The sequence below is a fragment of the Pezoporus occidentalis genome, unplaced genomic scaffold, assembly GCF_034315485.1.
Source record: "Pezoporus occidentalis ecotype Australia unplaced genomic scaffold, CSIRO_AGI_Poc_V1 ctg241, whole genome shotgun sequence".
NCBI lineage: Eukaryota > Metazoa > Chordata > Aves > Psittaciformes > Psittacidae > Pezoporus > Pezoporus occidentalis.
The window spans coordinates 436,780-460,717 of record NW_026914297.1 but is presented as its reverse complement, the minus strand read 5'-3'; the positions used below and the strand labels follow the sequence as shown (position 1 = coordinate 460,717).

Here is a 23,938-nt window from a genome sequence, read left to right as displayed (position 1 = left end):
TGTCAGTACATCTGTACTCAGAGTGCTTTAGTCAACTGAGAGACCGTGCCCGGTTTTACACTGACTGTTGCAGGACTGTATTAACATCAGGGCTTCTTGGCTGACTTTTAGTCCACTAGAAAACAGTGGCATTTCTTAGGAGGTGCTAAAACCACCCAGAGAGACAATGTCTGTTGTGTATTAGTGTCTTAGAGTACAAATTAAAGATGCATCTTTTGCCGTTACAAAGGAATAACATCTATAGTGTCGCACATGAAATAGGGATTTCTGCAATTGTTACTTTGCAAATTACTCCACTAGAAATGTTCCCATTTTCAGTTTGTTTGCGAGGGTTGAAAGAGAAACTTTGGCTTCGAAACAGATAATGCTCCTATTTAACTCAACCATTTCTGTCCCCACCTTCACCCTTGCTAATAGAAGGCTGCAAAATGTCTGTTTGAAGAGATGTTTGCACATTGGAAGTTGAATTTTGGAGCTGGTTTGAGGAAGTGTGTGGGGGTTTGTTAAAGGAGCCTAGCATGAAACAGCGTCAAATCTGGCAAAACATAGTCCATCTGTAAGATTTACCTATTTAAATACTTACCCATTTAGGAGAAAACTCACTTATCAGTAGCTCACCACCAGTCTGAAGAGTGAAGGAGCTGGGTAGGGTTTTCTCCTTTACTTCCCACACTTAGATGGTGGATACATACCTCAGCATGTACCTCAGCAATCTTACATCTGTTACGGTTTGTTGGTTTTTTTGATTATAATAGAAATATAATAAATTATAGAAATTTCTATTATAATAAAAAAATTACAAGAGTAATTTTCCTGATTGGTAACTTAATAATTAAATGGCATTCTAATATTAAAATAATTCCCAAACTGTTCCTGTTGTCCTTAAAATGGAGTCAGATTTGGAAACGGCTTTCCGATATACTTGAGGGATAAGCTACAAAAGTATTTCCTGTAACTGTACAGTAAGACACATCTATTGTTTTCCTGTTGGCAGTGAAAGAACATGCTCCCTTCTTAAAAATAGTTCAGGTGCCTTTTGTTTTTAGCTCCAAAAGAACAATCCTTGTCCCTTGAAGTTATTTATTCCCTCATTGGAGGTTGGGCTCCAGACCTAAAGTTAAGTGAACTCAAGTCAGCAGCTGAAGTGTAAGAGCTTCCTCCAGGAGGTGTCTGCACACCTGAGGAGACAAACCTTGGTGGAAGCAATGAAAATGTTTCAGAAGACGAAGACTCCATCACTGCTTTCTTCTGACGTGGCGAGTACTTTGTACTGATGTAACTCTTCAACAAGTCTCTTAATACCTGTGGCTATGAATGTATATATAACCTTAGTTCTTACCCAAGTAGGCCACGAGGTACAAAAGAGACTTTTATCCTCTATTTTATTTTACTTGTTATATCTCAATGGTAGAGTGAAAATAGAATGCAGGTTTTTAGATAAATGATGCTTACTTGGGTTTACCTAAACTCTCATGTACCTGCAGCAGAAGTGCTGTCCTCCAGCTGACTTGGCAGTTGCAGTCAGCCTGAAGGACAGTTACATCTGGAGTGCGTGCATCTGATATAGAGAGGTTTGTATGTGCCTGAAAGTTAATTCGTGTATTACTGCCTCAAAATGTAATAGAAATAGTTCTGATGAGAATCAGTCCCGCTGAACTCTACCCAGCTTCTTGTTAAAACAAAATTCACCTCCTTTTCTTCTTGAGGATGAAACCCAAATGTGATCACATTAGAATATGAGCTAATAAATCTTCAAAGTAGGTTTGTGTAGCTTGTTAAATGTACTATAGTCAGCTAGCCAACAGGAGTATTCTAAACTTCAGTTCTGTATGAGGAAGGAGTAGAAAGAGCCACAGGCTCCAGCAAATTGGAGGTGTGAAATAAATTAAAAACAAACTAAAAATGCAGAACAAAACAAAACTAAGCAAAGCAGGGAGGCAGATCTTTAAGATTACACTTTTTGGCATCGGAACTCAAAAATGCTCACTCTTGGCCTGTAGTTTCTTTGGGTGTGTTGGGTGAAGTAACCCATGGTGAGTTTTTGTGGCTTGATTGGGTCTAAAGCAAAGTGAAGCATACCACATTACAAAGAATGCTTTTGCAGTGCTTACTGCACAAGGAAGAACAGACACTGGTAATGAGAAGGAGGATAATGCCACCAACCGTGTGTGCTGATGTACGCAGAGCTGCATATGGTGCTGCTCAGAATCCTCGGTTTCCTCTTCCTCTCTACTGCACTACAAACCTATGGGTATGCTACTTTTTTTGGCTAGTTTATAAAACCCTGTGTTACTTGAGTCATACATTTATGGCTATCAGAAATATCTTTGTATTTTTCAATGTAGTTTAAGCAATTAGAACCTTAAAAGCGAATACGACATTGCCCAGTACAAACGATCACATTGAGAAAGATACAGGAGCACTGCCACAGACTTGGGATTCTACACCTAATCCTACCCGCTGATACTTGTCCTTTAGTGGCTTACTCAGCCATGCACACTTTCTGACAGCCCCAGAGCATGGAGTAGTGGTATTCTCATGCACACAGACAGCCGTGTGTTCCCAGTATGCGTTGGCTCTCTGTCAATGCAGGCTGGTTAGAAGTGCACTGGAGATTTCATTGAATTGCTTGGATATATGTGCTGGAGGCACTGTGTTTCCAGATGCTTGTTGTCAGTGATGCCATCTCCGTGGAAAACTCCTCCATTTCTTGTCTTATCTGGAAACTGAATTCTTTGGGGGGGTGGGGGAGAGGATGAGGAAAGTCACATTTTGTGCTCCCCCCAGGTTAGCTTATACTGCATTCATGCGGATGTCTCCAAAAGGAATTTCTGTAGCTGTTTCTGGAGTAATGCTTTTCAGAATACGCTGTTGGAGAGAAATCAGTATTAGAAATCAGTTGATTTTAGAGGTAATACATAATGTGATAGCCATTTGGAAAGAGGTTTATAATAAGATATGAATTTAGTTTGAGTTACACCTCATGAACTACAACGCAAGGATGTTTCAGGCTTCTTTCATCTCAGCACTATGAAGATATAAGGTGCTACAGAAGTACACAGTATTATTTTTGTTTGCAACATATAATTTGAACCAGTGTGACGGAAGTATTAATGCTTTAGGACTTTGCAGTTCACTTGGATACCCTGAGCCAACTGAACATACTACTTCTGATCTGGTAATTACATAAACGTAAATCCCAAAAATGCTGTCACAGACTTGTGACAGAGCATCATCGTTACCTCCTTAAATGTTCCTGGTGTGATGACCAACCGATAGACCATGTAGATCGGAATGAAGATGACGGAAGAGGTTCCTATGCAATAACCCACTACTGTGGTCCAGTAGGGATAGTTATAATCAAAAAGCCGTAGCTCAGGAGGGTTGGACAGGAAGCTGCAAGTGACAAACTGGGAAAGGAAAAAGGGGAAAGTGTGATCGTTCCATCTGGTATTTTAATGGCAGACACTTACTTTAGCAATTCCAGATCCCAGCATAGCATTGAACTAAAAATCACGAGTAGGATTAAAAGGTTGTCAGTGAAAAAAATCCTAAATGACATTAGTATGGAATTTAAAAAAACAATCAAACAACCAGAAACCCAAAACTAAAGACCCCCCCAAACCACTTCTGGATATCCAGACTTTCCTTCAGGACGTTTAAAGGAGCTCGAGTGCTTCAGGGTTATAGCCCAGCCAGGCGCTGAAAGAGCCAGGTAAAAAGCCTCCCATGAGTTACTTATTCCGTAAATACACACGGATGTGTTTGTTGCCTGAGAAGCATTAGAGACACAATTCAGGACCACACTTGTACATTTAAAGGAAAAAAAAAAAGATGTTAGATGGACAGAATCAGATTGATTGATACCAGTGCACAGAATTTCATCCAGTTGCCCTTCTATCAAGCCCTATAACTTGATTCCAGCAAAGGATGCCTTCCAGAAAGGTCTCATCTTAATTTTAAGCCACCAGAAATGGGACGTGTAGAGTTTCCCATTGCCACTTGTCCTACATTTAATTATGATCAGTGTCAATTCTGTTTAGTCTGAATTTAACTCACAGCCCCTGTAGTGGTGCTTTATGCTGTTCTTTATTGGGTTGTAGCCCCTTTGAATACTCTTTCAAATACTGTTAAGAGTACTTACCTGTGGTAATCACATTGGCTGTCAGTTTTCTCTGTGATAAGCTATACAGATTCTATTTTTTTTCCGCTGTTACTTATTTCTACACAGTTTAGCTTTTCTGTGATATTTTTCCAGAGCATTTCAGTTCTTCAGTAGCTTTTACAACTGTTAATACTAGTTTGGATACAGCATTCTGGCATCAGCTCGACTGATGCTGTTAGATCGCTTTCCAGTGCATAGCCTTCATGAATGAAAACTGTCTAGTGAAACAACAAATACTTTTAGTTGAATATCACACGAATAATATTTGTGACTAGCATTGGAAGGACATCTGATTCTATCATCAGAGTATCAGGATTAACAGCAAAATTTCCATACAGAAATAATGTGCTGCCTTCTGGGCTTCCTTTAGTTTAGTTTAGTTTCCACGGAGAATCCAAATGGCTCTGCCTGCTAACCCCATCACCAGAGCCATGTTCCTCCCTGTTTGTTTTACTGCCTTAGGATCACAAAGAGGACAGGAGTATAAAAATTCTTTGTGGTGTCACCCCAATTTATAGCCTTTTCTTCCCTGCTTTTTCTAGGGGTAATAAAATGGTAATCTGTTAATGATGCATTGATCATTACAAGTGTTTGGAGTTCACTCTATAGGTCTTACACCTACATTCTGTGCTTTATAACCTCCAATTTGACCTGCTCTGCTCCTGCTAAGGCTAGTGGCAATAAAAGAGAGCGTGAACTAATTTTGGATCAGGAAATGAACACTTTATGTTAAAATGTTATCGATAATCCTGCCAAGTCAAACACTGGGACAGTGCTTCCAACTCAGAATTACAGATCTATAAAGGTTGTAATTAACTGCTGTAAATTCTAAGTGGAATATTCCAGTGTTGTCAGTCAGCGGGTGCTGAGGCAGTATGTTTACTTATCTTGGCTTTCCTCCCCAGGCAGTATATTTTATCATCATCTCTTATTGCCTCATTTTGCTGAGGTAAACATAAAGCAACAAACCAGAGTAACTTTGTTCAGCAGAGGGGTGGAGAACCCAGTCTTGCTAACAAAAATCCTTAAAATAGTGATTCAGTAACAAGACCTTGCATTGGATTTTTCACTCTTTGAGCCTTTTTGATTTAACAAAAAATGCTACTGAAGACCTTCACCAGAAGATTCTGTAATCAAGGTTTTAGAAGTCAAAGGAGCAGCATTGCTCAGTGGTCATTTTCTGGTGCTGGAAAGAAAAAGCTATAAAGAAAACTCACCAAAAGGAAGATGGGACTAATTGCTACCCAGCAAACTCGCCAGTACCAGCCTGGGGCAGAGCCTAGCATTTCTTTCACGTCATTGCAAAACTGGGTGATGCCTGTGGAGACAAGTGGGAGGAGAGTGGTAACAACAGATGTAAGTCTTGGGCAAGTAGATGCACAGCATTTTGTATACACAAGTAAATCTAGACTCCATCATGGAAGACTCTTTTGTTTCTGTAAGTCTTAATTATATTAAATCCTTAATTCTGCATTACCGCTCTTGTTGCTTTTAGATGTCTGTGTACTCACGTCAGAGAACAGTTAATTCTCATGGATTTAGTAATCAGTGAGTTTGTAAACTTTTTCTGGAGACACCGGTGATCTTGTCTGCTGAACAGAGGAAATAGCAGGCTGCAGCAGCTCAGCCGGCTGGGTTAGCACTGCAAATGGGTCAGCATGGCAATAGACATACCATAGAACCAGGACACAGCGACCGCTTCCAGAAACACGACGGTTAGGACAGCCGGCCCCGTGGCGTATTCCTCAAACAGCTTTACCACGTATGCACCTCCCTGGAAAGGAGACCACATCATCAGGGAACCGAAGATCCAGTGACGGGAATCTGCTCATACTGCTCTTCATTACTGCTTCCGTCTGGAGCAGAGCATTCCCAGACAGGTCACTCAGTTCTGTCACTGCATGGCTGGTCCTGGCAGTGAAGTCCCTGAGCGTGCTGCTGGTCTGCTCCCTCCCTATGAACCAGTGGGGCTGCCACGCAGATGAGTTAAAGCTGAACCCGCTGGCAGTTCTAGCTGGATTTTAAGGAGCAATTGGGATTTGATGGGGTTGATGGGATGGCTTTTTGCGTGCCTTCTCCAATGGCATCTTCTTTCACCAACATGAGTCACAGTTACCAAACACCAAATAACTATGGTGTTACTTTGCTTTCTTTGGGATCTAGAATCATGAAAGAGAAGAGCATTGTGTCTTGGAGAGGAGCTAAGTCTATTTGCAGCAAATGCCTTAAATGAGAAGGAAGTTGCACGTAAAAGAGCAAGTGGAGTGAAATGTGACACAAAAGCCAAGTATTTTTACTTCTTCCATATGATCATTGAACTCATTACTCAGAATTGTGCTTCTTGTGAAAATAGCTCCACAGGGACTATTTGGTGTGACTGATCCTGATTTCTGGCCTGATTTTATGAGGAAGATGCAGGAAATCCGTTGCTAGAAATTTTTTGGAGAACAGCAGCAGGCAATCACAGCATTTTCTAGCAGATGTATGCTCAATTAAAAAAAAAAATTTTAAACATTGCAAAAATTAGAATAACAATTAATATGATTTTTAAACATGGGGCTTTGGAGAACAAGAAGTAAGCCACATAGAGAATGTGAAAGGTTGCCTGTTCCTGGAGCAGCTGGAGGAGCAGCTGCATCAGTTCTGATGTGGAGCACATCAGAGTTGTGCTGAATTGCAAAAGGATCACTTTGCAGCGCATTTCCTAGTGAGATTTACTGTACACATTTCACTCCACAAACACATTTCTAACGCATAAAGAAAACAGGCTGGAGATTTAATCTGATTCCTTGAAACTCTCTTCAAAGATGTCATTAGCAGGAACCTGACAGTGAGGAAAACTGAGGAGTGGGTGAAATACTTACAAATGTCAGGGTTGCTAATGACCCCAGGAAGCAAATGATGATCAGACCAAGGACAAACAGTTCCCTGCGCTTGCTCCAGACATGCGGGAATTCATCCAGGACTCCAGTAATCACTCCCTCTAGTCCTGCAAACTGAAAAGCATGGAAAAGTCACTGGAAAATAGAGGGCAGTGTTACCTGCCTTGAAGTATGTTTCAGCGCTTAAAGGAGCTTTAAAGCATTGGAACAGTGGTGCTTTATTCTGCCTGTGGAGTTGTGTAACTGCTGTTTAGACAGGCTTCAGAACTTTTAAACTCTTCAAGGTGGGGATTTAGTCTTCATGGATCTGTAGGACATGCCTACCATCCAGAGGAAGCACTGTATTACAAGGAATAGGGTGCCAGTAAGTTGTAGGTGGCTCAGGAGAATCAAGATTGCGAAATTGCCTGAGTTCAGCCTTGCTGGAAGGAGTTACTAATTTCCACAGTATGACACTGACAAGTTGTTTAATTTTATTTAAGCTTATTTAGGTAATGCCTGCTGTCTTACAGAAGACACATGGAGATGCCAATCCTGCTTTAAACCCTTTAGTGGCGGTGCAGTATTTGTAATTCTGTTTCCTCTGATGCTGGCAAGAGTGATGCTATACACCAGGTACCCGAGAGGTTCACTGCCTTGCACTGCTGTGTACTCACCGTGCTGTCTAATCCCAGTGTGAGCAACATCAGGAAGAAGATGATGGCAAAGAAGGTGGAAGCAGGCATATTTGCAATGGCCTCAGCGTACGTGATGAAGAGGAGGCTGGGTCCTGATATTAGAACAGGGATAACTGTTAGCATGCTACTGCTGTGAGGAGGCTATTCTCAACCTAGAAGATTATATTCTATCTTAGAAGCACTTTGAGAGATGTGCATATAAAAGTAACCTACCAGTATCTTTGGCAACCTCTGATACATCTTCATTCCTCATCTCGGCCATGTATCCCAGCACGGTGAAAATGACAAATCCAGACACAAAACTAGTCACACAGTTCACAGTGCTGGTAACCAGAGCATCTCTGCAACAGAAGACCTAACTCGTGTCAGGGAATCGGCATCTGCTAGAAAGAGGGGTTTACTACAGATGGGGTGAGTTAGTGTTCTGGATGGAGTCCTAGGAAAACTAGGGGAATACAGGGGAAAAATCAAGCAGTAGATTTGAAAGAAAGAAACATAACCCCCAACCCCAAACTCCAAACGGTTGCTGTAACATCAGTCTGACACTGGGTTGAATGCTGGATGTACACTGGTGTTTTAGAAAAATAGGATTTACTGTAAGAATATTAAATAATTGAAAATTTTATTTTATACAAGTTATCCAATTTTATTCTGTCCAAGTTATAAATAGTGCCTTTCACCAGCACTGGGTTTCTTTTCCTTAAATAGCCACAGTTACATTTTTAAATTCAGTTTGACTTATAGAATCAGGTAGAACTCACTGGTAGCAGTTGTTATGGAACTTGTTGTAGCTGGCGTAAGCCAATAGGACCCCAAAACCTGGACCAAGGGAGAAAAAAATCTGAGCTGCTGCATCCACCCAAACCTGAAAAATAGTGAAGATCAAGGGAAAAAATGACACAAACCAGAGTGAATGAGTTTGGCATATTCAGAATATCCCTTAGCCCTACAAAACTGTGTCTCACTAGTCTGCCTGTATTCCTACTCCTGATGTAACACACATTTTGTTAAGAAAGCATGTTGGAATGCAAATATTTGTCATAGATCTGTGAGAGTTGTAAATATCCACTGTCATTTTAGTGCCTATTCAGTGCTTTTTGTGTCTCTACACTGTCTCCAGTGCTCACTGGTAGTTTCACTCCTGACAGCATCTGAGATGAGTTCACAGTGATTTGCCTGCAACCAGTTTAACATGAGAACTTCCTATCCATGATTTTGCAGTAGGCTTGGCCCATCTTCCTCCAAACTCTCTGTGCTCTCTGTGTGTCCTCCAGGCTGCCTAGTAGATCATCACTGCCCAGACTTTTCCTAGATATATGGAAATGCATTTGACAGTGTGGGTGCAGTTCTAGTCCTCGGGACTCAGTACAAGTGTGATGATCTCGTTATGAAATGCCTGTTGTACTTGAAAAGTGGCCACAGCCTTAATGAGTAGTGTTCCTAAAGTACAGTATCAGTCCTGTTTCCAGAGGTGAAAGTCCTCATTCATTTGTCCTCTTTTGACTGAACCATGGAGTTCATTACATCTCATTTCTAATATTCTCTTCCATCGTATGAGGCCATCCCATATCACCCACAGGCAGAGCTCTGTCACCGTCCAGCACACAGATTGTGATCTGCTGTCCTCACTTCAGATACAGCCAATACAATATCAATGCCCTTTATTGCTTTTTCTGAAGATGTGGTCCCTTATTGGAGATGCTGCTTTATCAGAGACTGGTGTCTTTTCATTTCCTTTTCATTCACACCTCTCCCTATCAGGTGGGCAGCAGCAGACTTGCAAACATTAGAATTTGTAATCTTTATATTTGTAGTATTTATTGCTTTGGGTTTTTTCCATCACCCTCCTCACTAGACACTTTCATAGGCAGTGAAGTAAGTGTAGCCTAGAGCCTGATGGACCACTTGTCATCCACAGAGTTCAAAGCTGAATCAGATATTGGAATGCCTGGGGTTTGTTGGTTGCCACAGTCTTGTCCTCATTCCTTTCTTTTTGAATCTTGGTGGTCTATGCAGGCCTAACTGATTTATTCCTCCTCTACAGGCACTTAAATGCATTATGGTCATATTTTAGTTGGTGGCTACAGAGAGTTTCCTTGGGCTTATCTGCCAGATCTTGTCTTGGAGGTTGGAAGTTACCACTCTGGTAACCAGCACTATTTACTGTATAAATACTGTGGACACTTGGGCTGTGGAAAAGCCTGCCCAACTGTGTAATGATCCCATCGCAGCCAAAAATCCTGCAGCTAGAGCTGTTGTTAGGGCTTAGGAAACTCACTTTGCTCAGTGTGGCTGTCAAAGATCAAGGGATTTACTGCAGTGTAGCAGCAATCACAGCTTCTTGCTCAGTGTCACCATTTTCCTGGTGAGAAATTGTTCAGTGGCTTGTTTTCCATCTAATCACATCACTAACTGTGTTCAGCCCCTTTCTGGGAGCTCTGCTCTTAGTTCAAGCTGAGTTGATGGTGGATACTAATCTTTAAAACATCTTTATAATTATAGAAAGAATAGCGTGACTTTAAACAAGAGCATGAAGCCAGGCTTGTAAGCCCACACCAAGACATATGTTTACTCACGCTCTGAGCTGAAAAGAGACATTGAAGTGTATACATGCTGATGGCAAACAGCAAATCTCTACCCATTTGTAATGGTTTTTTACCTCAGTGGCCAGGAGTTTCTGCCAGTCAGGTTTCAAGTAGTAGAGGACTCCTCTCCAAGCCCCGGGCAATGTTGCACCTCTCACAAGCAGGATAAAGAGTATGATGTAAGGGAATGTGGCAGTTACCCACACCACCTGTGAGGGGAAACAGGAACACAGTGTTTGCCAGGAGTAGAAAGTTAACAGTGATAATGAGTTATTATAGCTCTTAGCATTTGTAACATCCTCATGTGAGCTTCTTCAGAGGATCTGTGAACAGGCAGCTTGCACATCTATACCCATGCTTTCCCTCAGCAGAGTTGTTCTGGTCCAGAGAACAGTGGTGTGATTTACTGTTGTTACATATTACTTGAGTAACAGTAGCAGTCACTCCACACCAAGTGCTTTCCAAATCCATAAACCTCTAATCCCTGTCATGAAGACAATCTGAGATCATTCTGTCAAGTTACTTGGCTCATTTAGAACTGCTGCTAGACTATACTGTACCACATTGATTCATCTTGCTTTCGCATTCACCTTGCCAGATGTTTTGACCCCTTTCCAGATGCTGAAGTATACAATGGTGAAGATTAGCAATAAACAGAGGCTCAATTGCCAGCTAATGCCTCCCAGGTCATCCAGCCCATCAGACCTGTGCACCTGTAGAACTCGGCGTCTGAAAGAGGAAAGAAAAACACAAGTATAGATATTTTTTAACAGAAGCTGATGTTAAGTCCTGTACTGTCATCTGAGCATTACAGGTAGTCCTGGGGCCTTGAAAAGTAGCCTTCAGTCATGTCTTTTTATCTTTTAACTAGTTAATGGTGCAACAGTGACGATAAATGATAAGTGATGACAGTGGTTTGGACCCCTTTATCTAGAATACAGAGTACCCTCCCATACACCCTAAGCTTACACACACCTACAAGTAAGTATTCAGTGATCTGAATACTTCAGAAGAGGGTCCCATTAATAAGGAGCCCTCCTCCCCCTCCAAACTACATATTCCACCAGTCTGCCTGATATCACCATCCTCACTTACATGCACTTACGTATAAAATTCTTCTGCAGGAGAGATGGAGTGTGGGGACCAGCTGACATTATCCTTGCTGAAGTAGTTTGTGCAGTTGCCTGTGTTCCAGGCATTTGTGCAGCTAGTCCATGGCAGCTCCGTCGTGAAGGAGGAGATGAGGTAGTAAAAGGCCCAAGCCATAATGGTGTTGTAATAGGAGGCTACGTAAAGGTCTATTATACAGATGGCAAAGCCAATTCCTAGTAAGGCAGGAAATAATTACATGAAGTAAGTGTAAGTTTTAGGCCAAAAACAAAGGGAAGGAATTTGTTACCATATCAACTACAATTAGTAACTGTCTAAGGCAGCTCTCAGGAGGTACACTACCCTCTCAAGTATTTACAACAGTGGAATTTCTTGTGGCTTCAGGAACATTCAGGCTCTGATTCCAAAAAAGCATCCTTAAGCAAGACAGGACATGCTTATATAGGTTTTTTTTCCCATCTGTTCCCAAATTCCTGGAATTTAGAAATAGGCATCTTGCACTCTCAGTAAATAAGAGACAGGACCAGAGCTTCAAGCCTGGGAGCAAGAGTAAATGAGCATATGGGACAGGCCCATTTACTCAAAGAGACTCTATGGTAGGACAGCAATTGACAGACGAGGCTGAAGATAGGGAATCATTTATTTGTAACAGAAATAGTAGCTCTGTATGCTTTCCTGGTTTGAACTTCCCCTTGGATTCAGGAATGTTGCACTCTATGAATTCCATTTTCTGTTTATTGAGCATTTCCAGGCTTGGGTCAGAGAACGTGGACCCAGTGGTTATCTAATCAGTTAGACAGTTGCATGTCATACACACATATGAGAGCACACACGTCTGCAAGTGGACATAAAGCTTTATGAAAGCTTTCTTTGTAAAGCCAAATTCTTGTGTAGAACAAGCCTTACTTTGCTTTAGAAGATCTTAATATTTATTTAAGAAATTGCACCTTTATAGGAAACTCTTCCAGTTACTCTGGAAGTCCCCAGTATTTTCCCATTCCCCTTCTTTACCTTTGAATATAGGACATATTTTTCTCCAAATTGAAATACACCCATTCCTGTGGTACTGTCCTAGTGCTAGTTCCATATAGAAGAGAGGAATCCCTCCAAAGATGGCCATAATTGTGTAAGGAATGAGGAATGCCCCTGCAAGAAAGAAAGCAGGTTATTGTAACTCTACATAGGGCTTCTCTTCCAACAGTACCAGCACTCCATACACAAGAATTCCTTTTATCCCACAGGCAAAATGCATACCCCCTTCCTAGCCACTGTGCCACACTGAATTACCATGGGATTTCTCATAAGAGTAACTACTTAGTAAAGTGAGTAAGAAGCAACATTCGGGCCAAATGTCTCACATTTCTATAGCAAGTATACATAGGATTCACCAAAACTGCACTGGCTACAATGCATTACAACTGTGAGAGAGGTGGGCTACAGGTGAAATAATTTCTTCAGTAAAATGCCTTTGTTACATCATGGAGACAAAAGTCCCTTGCAAGATCTCCTTGATTAGATTTATGATTTGGCTGATACATCAGTGAGTTGAAGGCTTTGCATTCCTCATGAGCTGGTTTTGACATGTTGGTTTATCTGATTCTAAAATACTCCCTGGGACAGGGGTTGAGTCTGTTCTCTTGGAACATGGTTCTGTACCCAACTGGCTCTTGGCTTCTGTTTGTACTGACATTTTAGATCTTGCTTACTAGTTTTCTTCCATGTTAATATCTATCTCTTCTATTCCAGTATTTAGGTTTTCCAATACGCTTGCAAAGTAATTTTCCCTTTGCTGTTTGTTATGTATGATACTAAAATGAGCCACTAACCCATCCATTTACAAGCAGGAAGTTCAGCATTAAGGAACAGCACACAGAACTAGTCACTGACCTCCTCCGTTCTGATAGCATATATACGGAAATCTCCACACATTCCCCAGATCCACTGCATAGCCAATGACAGAGAGCAGAAAGTCAATTTTTTTACTCCAGGTCTCTCTGTCTTCCAACTCCATCAGCTGCTGCTGGCCTTCTGCTCCGCAGGTGGTGGAAGTGGTGGTTGTAGTGGTGGTGGTGGCTGCTGGGGCAGTGCACTGGGCATCCTCTGCCTCTCCCATGCCGTTGCAGGGAGCGGAGCTCTGCCCCCCTGAATAACCATTTGAGATCTGAGCTGCCTGCCCTTTGTCGCCCTGGCTGGGATGGACTTTGTTGCCATCCTCCACCAGCCGCAGGGCAGATTTAGGGTTCCTGACCAGAAGTCCATTCTCTTTACAGTCTTCTCCTTTGTTACAGTCTGAGGCATCTTTCTTGCAAGTCAGTGGCTCAGTCTCTTTCCCCGTTGCCTTTTTTTCCATTTTCACCAGGATTTGTTCCAATCACTTGCACACAGACAGCAGCAGAGTCCCCTTGTGGCTTGTCTTCCCACACTTTTATTCCCAGCCTATTCCCAGCACTTTTAGAACTCCTCTTCCATATTTAAATCCATCACATTGAAGGCACAAACACCATCTAAGAAATGAAAATAGTTAAAAATCCATTACAGGGCTTATTGATGCTGTAACTTTTAAGTTACAACTGAGAGATTCTGTAATTAAAATACTTTTGGAAGTAATGAACCATCACAGCATGCAGTGTGAATCATTTAGCAGATAATCCAGGATATTCAGTACAGAGAAAGGAAGGAAGCAGTGATCCTCTCCTGCAGCAGAAGCTGCTGTACCTGGTTTATAACCTCTCGGGCAGGTTTGCTGGACTTTGTGCATTGTTGGCAGTCACAGTCCCACTGTCTTCTGGTACCACGTTCCCCTCTGAACCCTGCTTTCACGCCCAGGGAGGCTGTGGGACTCCCAGGTTGCAATACTGAGGGCAGAGTTTAGTGTGGCTTGTGTTTTCAGTTTCATAAGTTCATCCTGTGTCTTACCCACTCATCCTGTGGTAATTTCTAGGTTCACCCAGTATGAAGGGAAAAGAATTAGTGAAACAAATATGACATAACAGTGGATATACAAATTACGTTTCAGGACCACCTCTCTTCAGAAATTCCACAGGTTCTGCTTTGTTTAGCAGCACACCTAGAAGGTTTAAATGGAAGTTGAAGTAAGTATTTAAATCTCAGTTGTTTTGCATCAAACTGACTTTTGAGGCTGTCAGCACTAATAACAGCAAGGAAAAAAGATCAGAAAACTTCAATTTGATTGTTTTGAGTAAGAGCTAACGTGTGGGTCTAAAGGACAAGAATTGTCCCCAGTTTTATTTAAATCCTTGGGGAAATAAAGGCAGCTTTCCATTTGGATCTGCTAACACTGTGGTTCCAGCCCCGGGAAGGGCAGCGGGTACGACTGCAAAGAGCAGACTCTGGGAGAACCCCTGGCTATCCCAGCCCTCTTCATGTGGGCTGGGAGCCTAACACAAGCAAAACGAACCATCCCCAAATAAAGAAAGTGCACAGCACAGATTTTCCTTCAGAACAGAAAAAGAACTGTGGGCCAGTGGGTCAGGTTTTGTTCTCTGGTCGTTTGTTAGGGAAGTCAAATGCCCTTAAAAACAGCATTAAAAGCTGCCTTTACTCTTGAAATGGGAGCTGATTCTCTGTGCTGCAAATTCCCTGGGGCAGTAACCTTGCTTTATAGCGAGAAAAGCCTTATAAAAGCTACACAGATTATTATAATTACATCTAATTTTTCCTTTCAAATCCTTTTACCACCGTGAACAGCATTGTCACGTGCTAACAGAAGAATAAGCATTACTTTATTTCACTTACAACCATTGGGAAAGAATTTTCTCATTGCTTTCATCCTTGCGCAAAGACAGTTCGTTAAACCTCTTCCTAAATACTTATCAGTGCAAGCAGAAAGAGAAGGAAAGCTATCCAGCTGCAGAGTAAACAGGAGGATGGTCCTGAGGTGAAAGTCACTTGAAGGTGTTTATGATGTTCAGAAATACCTAGTTCTTCAGTTCTTCTTTTCATCATATAGCAAGCAGTGCATCATTAATGCTGACTTCTTAGAGCAGTACTTTGCTACCATTAGTTAATCATCCACAAAGACTGAAACATCTTCAGAGTTCCACAGAAAAATACTACTGAGAAGAACAGGAGTTTCTGCTATAAAATCTGAATGGCTTTGGAGTCTGAAACCATCCCAGAAAAGCTTATGTAGATGAGAACAGTCCTACCACCACTGGAGGTAACATAAGAATCCTAGGAAAGGTCACAGTCAATCCTGCTCTCCTATAGAGCATGTTAAATAAGGTAGGAACATGGAAAAGTAACCTGAGCCCTTATGGACTTTACACCTCTTACTCATAAATGGGAAAGCAGTAAAGGATGTTGATTTAGCTGCATTATCTCATGAGGCTGAGTTTTCCATACCTGAGACTTAAACCCTTACTGTATTTGTGAAACACTTCATTTCTGCACATAAGTACTTCTTGGTGCTTCCTTTACAGAGGAGAGGTCATGGAATGTATTGTTGATTTGCTGGATCTGTGACAATCAAGACCGTTGTCTTATCCAGATCTAAGCTCCTTCTGGTCTTCTGCAGACCACAGGGAAGAAATATCCCATTATTTAAAATATTGATGTAGAATTTTCAGTAGTTCAGCCTAAAATATGCAAAATTATGTGGGAACTTTTGGGGGCTTCAGCTGGAATTTGAACTATTCCCTGGGAAATCTCTGGAGTGAGAGACTCAACAGCAGTGTTCACAGGGGTATAGTTGGCACATGAAAACACAGCATTTAGAGAGTCAGATTTCATTACAGCGTAAAACTGTGGGAGAATGGACTTTTTCTCCCTCTTGTTACAACTCAAACAAAAAAATATCTGTAACTGCTACAAACGGCACAAACAGCTGCAGAATTGAAGCTCTTGGGGCTGAGAAGTGTGTTAGGATCACTAGGGAACATACCCAGGGGAAAATTACACCAATAGCGAAGGATTTTGCCCTCCATTTCATCTCCATGCACCGATCCTTCAGTAGTTACAGGTGCTAGAATGATGATAGTGACTGATGTAAGAAAGGGCAGTTTGTTACTTATTTTCCATCTGAGCTGTTGCAAAGGTTGCTCTTATATAAATTCACATTGGCTTCTTATCGCCAGCATAATCTGCTACAGAAGAAGAAAAAGCAAGCTCGCTGTGTCTTCATTTGGTTGTGATGTGATGTGTCTTTGCTCCTCTGAGCAGCCCTAAGTGTGTGCACCTTTTGTCCCTCCAGCTCTGAACAAAGATTCTGGAGTGAGCCTAGAGGAGCTCATGGAGATGCTGCAAGAGAAGGCTCCTGAAGGGGAGACCTTAGAGCAGCTCCAGTGCGTAAAGGGGCTGCAGGAAACCTGGAGAGGGGCTTTGGACAAGAGCCTGCAGGGACAGGCCAAGGGGAATGGCTTGAACCTGCCAGAGGGGAGACTGAGCTGAGCTCTTAGGCAGAAGCTCTTCCCTGTGAGGGTGCTGAGGCGCTGGCACAGGGTGCCCAGAGAAGCTGTGGCTGCCCCATCCCTGGCAGTGCTCAAGGCCAGGTTGGACACTGGGGCTTGCAGCAAGCGGCTCTGGTGGAAGGTGTCCCTGCCTGTGGCAGGGGTTGGAGTTGGATGAGCTTTAAGGTCCCTTCCAACACAAACCAGTCTGGGATTCTACGATTATTCTAAAGGCCAGTTTTCTTTTCTTAATGCTGTGCTCTCCAGGAGCACAGGAGAGGTGCCAGCCCTGTGAATTGCATTCCTCCCTAGTCAAAGAGTGACAGAAGAAGAGCAACCCTCAGCCCTGCTCCAGGGAAGCATCCTCTAACACACAGCACATCCTCCACAGCTATTCCCTGCTTTGCTTGCTTGCTGAAAACACTAGGCTGGCTAATTGAAGCCATATGTTCCTACAAGCTTGGCTGGAGCCACCAACGCAGTTCACATCAGCCAAATATTAATTAAATTATCATTTTTGGTTACTCCCACTCGAGCTAAACTCGAACCAGCACTATGGATGTCAAAGCCCTCTATGCCCCTTGGTGCACAAACCCAACTCCTTTGCCTCTATCAAAGCAATCCTCAAGGAACATCCATCCCTGTCCTGGGGCCCGGCTCCTTCCTGAGCTGCGCAACTGATGGAGCATCGCTTTGTTTAGTTCCTGAGGCACGCAGTGACCTCTCGTGGCAGTGTGGGAATCCCTCTCTTTTAATGTCCTGCCATGTAGTAAACCAAAATCCTTCTAGCGCTTCAAGACAAAACGGTTTTCCTGTTCTCTGTGTTTTTTAAAGGAGCAGATTGACGTGTCCAGGAGATTAAGGCAATTACATTGAGGTACAGCAAATACCAGATGCTTCAAGGAAAGCAAATCTCAATGCCTTGAGTCACCTGGAGGATACTTTATTTGAGGTGGGGCAGCACTGACTTCCTGAATTCCTCAGCACAAGGGTTTGTTCAGCCTCACTCTGCGTGACTGCAGATTCATTGCTTGCCTCCAAACCATCCAATACATTCTAACTTGCAACATGTGGATATTTGCATGCATTTTGCATCATACAAATTACATTCTGTTTTCACGTGCTACTTTTATGAGCCAATGCTTGCTGGAGTGCCAGCTACTCGCTGGGTTACAGCAGTTCCTGCAGCAAAACCCATGTCTATCCCTCGCGCAGCTCCTCCATCTGCCCCACTTCTGCCCGTTCACATGCTAGCACTTGCAAAGAATTCAAGTGCTTTGAACTCTGGGACAAAAAGTTAACTCACCCTGCTGGCAAACAGAACCAAACATTATAACACATACCTGTTACCTTGACCTAAATCTTGGTTTTATCACAAAGTATTTAAGATGGTTAAAATTATGTAGCTGCTTGACTGCATATTACACGTTGGAATAAAGGTGCTGTTCACACAGGCAGCTCTGTCTTTGCACAGGAGGGAGGTGACCTGGGTGACAGTGAGAACCTTGTAAAGATTGGTCCTTTTAACAGGCTTTTGTGGGCTGGTGCATCCCTGGTTTACTGCAAGTGTGGTGTGAAGGAGGTTTTGAAGGCCAGGACTAACCCTTTAATCAAAGTTATTCTGGGATAGCTCTGATGTGCCCATGCTGTGAGGAGTTGTTGGAAAATAAGTTTCAGCCAATTAAATCTTGAAACTAGATTAGGATTCGTTTTACCTGCTGTGTATCATACACAAGCCATGCTTAGGGTTCATAATGCAAAAAAAATAAATGCCCTTTGCTTTTTGGCTGTGTTTGTACATACTGATGTCACTAAAAAATGAGCACCTAGGATATCCTTTTCTATCAGCTTGTTTCCATTGTGAGCCAATAGCAAGTGTGACAGATTCCATTTCAGGTTTCAAAGCCTGATATTCATAAATACACAGTAGAAGATACAGACTCCCAGCTTTGGGAGGGCTGCCTGTAACCAGCAGTATTTGGTGCAAAGCAGGTGCAAGCTGATGTCTAAACTACCCTCAACAACAGAAAAATCATTTCTTCAGGGTTTTGGGTTTTAGCTATGCTTCTGCAGTCTAGTTGAATACAATCAAAACTGACTTTTGATAAAGAGTGATCAAAACCCACTGAAATTAATGGCTCTAGTGAGCAGGTCTGATCCTGGTGCCAGTCATTTTAAGTGTAACTGGATTGGGTACTTCTGCACACCACTAATGGGTATTTTATAAGAAACCTGAAACTTGCAGACGACAAATTAGATCCTATATCTGAGTATTTGCAGTTCTCCAAGGGCTTGCTTCTTACTAAAACAGAATAGAACTGTACTCAACAAGTAGTCCCACTGAGATAGTGGGAGAGTAAAAGGCTCTTACCAAGGTAAGAATGGCATAAGTAGCAAACTGTCTCCAGTTAACTTGTGTATTCCCAGATAAGGCTAAATACAAGTAAGATGTGAAAATAATGCCTCTGAAAGGAATAGTATTATGGGAATATAAACCTGTGCTGTGAGTTTTTACGTCCCCATCTTGTCCATCTTTCAGTCTGAAATTAAGAAGTCGGCAAGAAAGAGAATTTACCTTTAAAAATGTGTTGAGAAGACAGATGCTGTGTTGTAGTGGGAATGCTGCCAGATGGATGACATTTAAAAACAGGGAGGAGGGGGAGAAAATGCATTTTGTGGCTCGAGTGGCTACATGTAGTGCAAGGAAACAGATAAGCGCAGAGGGAATGCTATTCCCTTTGTATTCTTCCTCAAATTATTTATATAAACTTGAAGGAAAAGTCATAACAGAGCAAATATCACCAAATAGAGCAGAGTTCCTTAATGGAACTCTGCACAGGCAAATTAACAGGCATGGTGTTTGAAGTGAGAGACCTGTTTGCAGATGGAAGTCAAAGCCTGGCTGCATGCATGTACTTGTTTGTAATGTTTTGACCTAAAGGAAGTAAAGAAACAGTCACCATTGTTTCCAGATAATGTTTCTTTGAAGGAGATTTGTTAACAGCTATCTCTAAATTACAGCCCCTTTATACAGGCTCCAAGTTCTTTATGAAACACTTGTGCCACAGACAGGCTTCGTTATGTTGTGTAAAATCTATGATACAGATTGCCAGATCAACAGAGCTGCAGATACACAGTTTTGGAACAGAGTTAAAACACCAGCATCACAAAGGACAACAGGATACAGAATTAACATTTCTTTAGGCTCTTAATTCCTAATGAAAACTGGCTGGGTTTTATTTCCATGGGGGAAAGCAGGAAAGAGCTTAAATACACACCGTGAGTTTCCTTGTGTGGGAATAATTTAGGGGGGTTATTAAATTCCAGTTTTAGGGCAGTTTTTCTTAATTTATATAACCATTTGCGATTCAGCACACCCTGTCCAATTAGAAAATGGACCACAACAGACACTTGCTTAATGCCAGGTTTACAAAGTGCTCTCTGAGAAAACTACCATCAATTCAGTCATCGATAGCACCAGAAGATGAGGTCCAGGTGCCTGGACCTTCCCTGGTGAATGCCTGGCAGCTAAAAACCCACGTGAAAAAAAATCCCACAAGGCTTCCAGGAATCCAGATCCAGTAAATGCACGATCCTTTCCCCCCAGACTTTCTTACCACACCAAAACATGTTTTCCATGACTATTTATATATCCACTTACATGGCATTCCTCACTTAAACTTCCATATTACTTGGCAAGCTAACCAGCAGGCAAGTTGTTTCAGCACTAAACATGATTGACTATAAATCTATATATGACATACTCTTCAGATTTATTACTGATAATAAATCTGTCCCATTGAGTTAGATAATTTACTGTGCTGGAACAGTTTACCTTTTAAAATAGAACTTTATATGGTTATTAAAACTTACTTTGTATAAAATAAACAATAGCTTGCATTGATTTCTTCCCTTCAGATTCTGCTTATTTTTCCTTATAGTTTAATGCCTTTCTGTAAACTTTAAATAAACTTCATGCTCATAATGCAGTTATGGGGACTGTGAAAACTGTAATTTCAGATTGTCATAACATGTTCTGCTGCAGGCATTTGACTCCCAACATTCATAACTGCTGGACAAGTGCCTGAGCAAGAGGGAGTAGGGCATCAGAGCAGCAGAAAAGCAAGAAAAAGCATTAAAGTTTTAAGACAAAATCAAAACAAACTTTCACCAAAAACCTTTGTTAGATGTGCATTTCCCCAAAGCTACAGAAATACTCTAAGACCTTAAAAGCTGATTTAAAAAGAAGCAAAACGTAGCGTGCGCATTCTAGACTGTTATTAGTAGTTCAGACTTCATAACTAGAGCTGAAAGAGGCAATAAGGAGTGGAAGTTAATGAAGCTCTGCTATCTGCTTGCTTCAGAAGGTAAGCTCTGAAGACAGCATCTCAAAGACTGTCTAAATTCATAAAGTCCTCAGAAATCAGTGATAAAAACAACATCATAAAGTACCTGTCGTTTGGGTCGGCTTGAAGCACTTTCCTTGGAGTTATCCAAGCTCGAGTAACCTTCACCCACATTTACGTCGGTCTCGGGAGCTCAGCCTGTGGGCAACTCAGCATCTTGGGGAGGTTTTTGTACACCAGTCCCCCTCACATGGTCTGATTTCCAGATAATCTGCTGCCAAAGAGCTCTTGGAGAATTTTTGCGTCACTTTAGTCAAATAAACTTTATGTTTCACCAGGGCTGCAGCTCAGTTTTCCTCCTAGAGGTGGGTGGCTACATTTGCCTGCTCCGATCAGTTCAAAAGAGCAGGATCCAATGAAGGCAGAGGGAGAAGGAGGGAAGCTTTCCTGGTAAGGGACAGGTTTGCTGGCTCTTATTCCAGCTATAAATAACAGGATGGGGATGATGATGATGGAGACAGCAAACAGGGTGGAAGTTCTGAGGAAATCAGTAAATGACGAGTTTGCAGGTGGGTCTGGGAATTGAGGTAGGAAAAAACCTGGGATCTGATGACAGTAAAATGGCTTGGAAAGAATAACTTCTATTGCTGAATATTTACATTATTTTAACAAAGAAATAAGGTTTAGTTGTGGTTTAAAGCATTCTTTACACTGATTCTTAGAAGCGCTTTGCTGCTCAACAAGTGATTTCCTTTCTTCCTGCTGCTCCTCAAAATCTCTCACTCAGCCTCTGACACATGCCGGGTCTCCAGCTTTTTCATCCAGGATTTCTTCATTCCTAGACTTTACCATGTGTTTATAAAGAGTCATAACCCACAAGTCAGTGAAATAGTGCCATGGGTTAGGCGACAGATTTGGGAGAAAACAAGTGGAAAAGCAGAATGGGGACAACTAAGAATAGCGGATGGTTGGAGCAGCAGCAGTTTTGCTGGAAGTTGTTGCCAGTTTTCAGAGCCTTGCTCCAGACAATTGAAAAGAAAACAAAGTCTGAGCACTGGAAAGCACTGGGATATAATTAGCACTTTCCTTTTTCTGTCTCCTGGTCCCTTAATGACAGCAGCAGGCAGGCAGGCAGCAGCGTGGCACTTGCACCATCTCAAGGATAGCTCAGGTATTGCAATCGTAGACCCCAGCCACACATGGCTTAGAAGTTCTGGCTTTCCCGTTAATTCTTGTTGGCAAGGTATTAAAACCACTGTGTCAAATTAAGTTTGTGGCCTTCAGTTGTATCAGACATCCATTGATCTTTAAGTGGAAATAGCACTAAATCATCCGCTCTCTGCTGTGCTGAACTTCCCTTCTTTCCAAAATAAGCAGCTGTGGTTGTGTTAATCTCTGTTTAGCTGCCCCAAACTCAGCGTCCTTGCAGCCTGTAATCAGCCAGTGTCCCCCTGGTTGTCCTGTTCTGAAGGGTTTGCAAGGACAAAGGCTTGGTGCCTCACTCAGCCTTTATGAATGCTGAAGTACAGCGTCTGAATGCACCAGTTCCCATCTGTGGGTTAGCCCCTGTGCTTTGCATAGCAGGTTTTTTGCTTTCTTGGGATATGGAACGAATCTGTGCCTCGCTTTCATGCAGATTGCCAGCTCACTACTGCTGGGAGATGGGAATGGATTTTCCAAACTCACTTTTTCTACCCTTTTACAAGAAAAATTCTCTTTACTTTGGCCCCTTCTTTACATGATTATGTGGGGAGTTTAAAAGTTTTAGGGCATCATGACCTTTGAGGCTTTTTCTCCGTCTTGGTCTCTGCTTAGAGTAGGCTCTTTTAGCAAGACCTCAAACACTGCTGCACACCATTCACCTTGGTCAACACTTGCAGTTAAATTGCTTTCATATGTTCACATCAGTGGCACCCAGCATCACCATCTGGTTATTTCTGTAGGGCACACAAAGCTGTAACATGACAAGAGGCACATTGAGAACACAAAACCACCTTTCATGACTTATCCTGGCCTGCTTGGTCAGTTGAGGAGTTTTTTCTCATTAATGGCTTTTGCAGCAGCATGGGGGTTTGTTTGCAGTTTCTTACCAGTCTGGAGCCTTTGGAGCATAACATAAATGACAGACTTGGGATTTCAGGCAGAGCCCTCCACTTTATCCTGTATGTGAAAGACTTCCAAGTGTTGTACCAAGTCAGTTCCAGAATTCCATGAAGTATCCTGTGCATTGGTGGGTAAAACATTAATGATTTCTGGAAAGTATGAAAAAAAGAGGAAGAAAACTGACTTTACACAAGATGTAGCCTCAAACACTTCTGCAGTTCTCTACAGGCAAAGCAACTGTAGATCCAGTTCCCAATACCAGCACAAGGATGGGAAGCATCAAATTCCCTAATAACAGTAGTACCAGCTGTACTAAGAAGAGCTTAATAGTAATTCTGCAAGTGTGTCTGATTCACTGCCAGTAAGAGGATAGGAACAATCTTCCAAATAACACAAAACAAATCCTAAAGTATTTATTTGTTCCCAGTTTTTTGCTTAGTTAGGAATCAGACTGTGTTTAGAAGCTATTAGGATTGGCTTTGGGATAAAAGAAATTCTGATTGTCCTGCCCTGTTATTTTCTAAGCTGACTGAGCTGGGAAATACATCTGGGCATTACATGGGGTTTGGAGAGGTTTTGTGATTTCAGCTGTTTTGAGAGAGCATTTGGGTGGAGAAATCTGATTCCGAGAACCTACAAACTGCTACTACATGTAAGCTCCC

At 42.1% G+C, this 23,938-nt stretch overlaps 1 protein-coding gene across 2 annotated transcripts; it reads right to left on the bottom strand.

Moving 5' to 3' along the window:
• Nucleotides 1-792: 792 nt before the first annotated feature.
• SLC6A4 (solute carrier family 6 member 4) lies at nt 793-21,775 on the bottom strand. 2 transcript variants are annotated; one of them, XM_062622406.1, is made up of 14 exons: nt 21,280-21,775; nt 13,307-13,923; nt 12,431-12,565; nt 11,415-11,634; nt 10,900-11,038; nt 10,384-10,518; nt 8,486-8,589; nt 7,938-8,065; nt 7,704-7,816; nt 7,030-7,161; nt 5,840-5,939; nt 5,383-5,483; nt 3,243-3,410; nt 793-2,868 (listed from the first exon to the last, which is right to left on the bottom strand). In XM_062622406.1, exons 2-14 carry the CDS (start codon nt 13,767-13,769, stop codon nt 2,794-2,796), a joined length of 2,013 nt encoding a protein of 670 aa, XP_062478390.1. In that variant the 5' UTR covers nt 13,770-13,923; nt 21,280-21,775; the 3' UTR covers nt 793-2,793. The 2 variants fall into 2 exon arrangements, with proteins under 2 accessions (XP_062478390.1, XP_062478391.1); XM_062622407.1 differs by lacking the exon at nt 21,280-21,775 and adding an exon at nt 19,403-20,353.
• Between the last annotated feature and the right edge of the window lie 2,163 nt (nt 21,776-23,938).

Excerpts from the sequence above, each read along its gene's own strand:
- SLC6A4 (XM_062622406.1), bottom strand. The coding sequence starts at position 13,769 with ATGGAAAAAAAGGCAACGGGGAAAGAGACTGAGCCACTGACTTGCAAG. Across the intron at positions 10,519-10,899 it reads GGGTCAAAACATCTGGCAAG|GTGGTGTGGGTAACTGCCAC; the intron begins GTGAATGCGAAA and ends TTCCCCTCACAG. Across the intron at positions 7,162-7,703 it reads CACTGGGATTAGACAGCACG|TTTGCAGGACTAGAGGGAGT; the intron begins GTGAGTACACAG and ends CATGCTTTTCAG.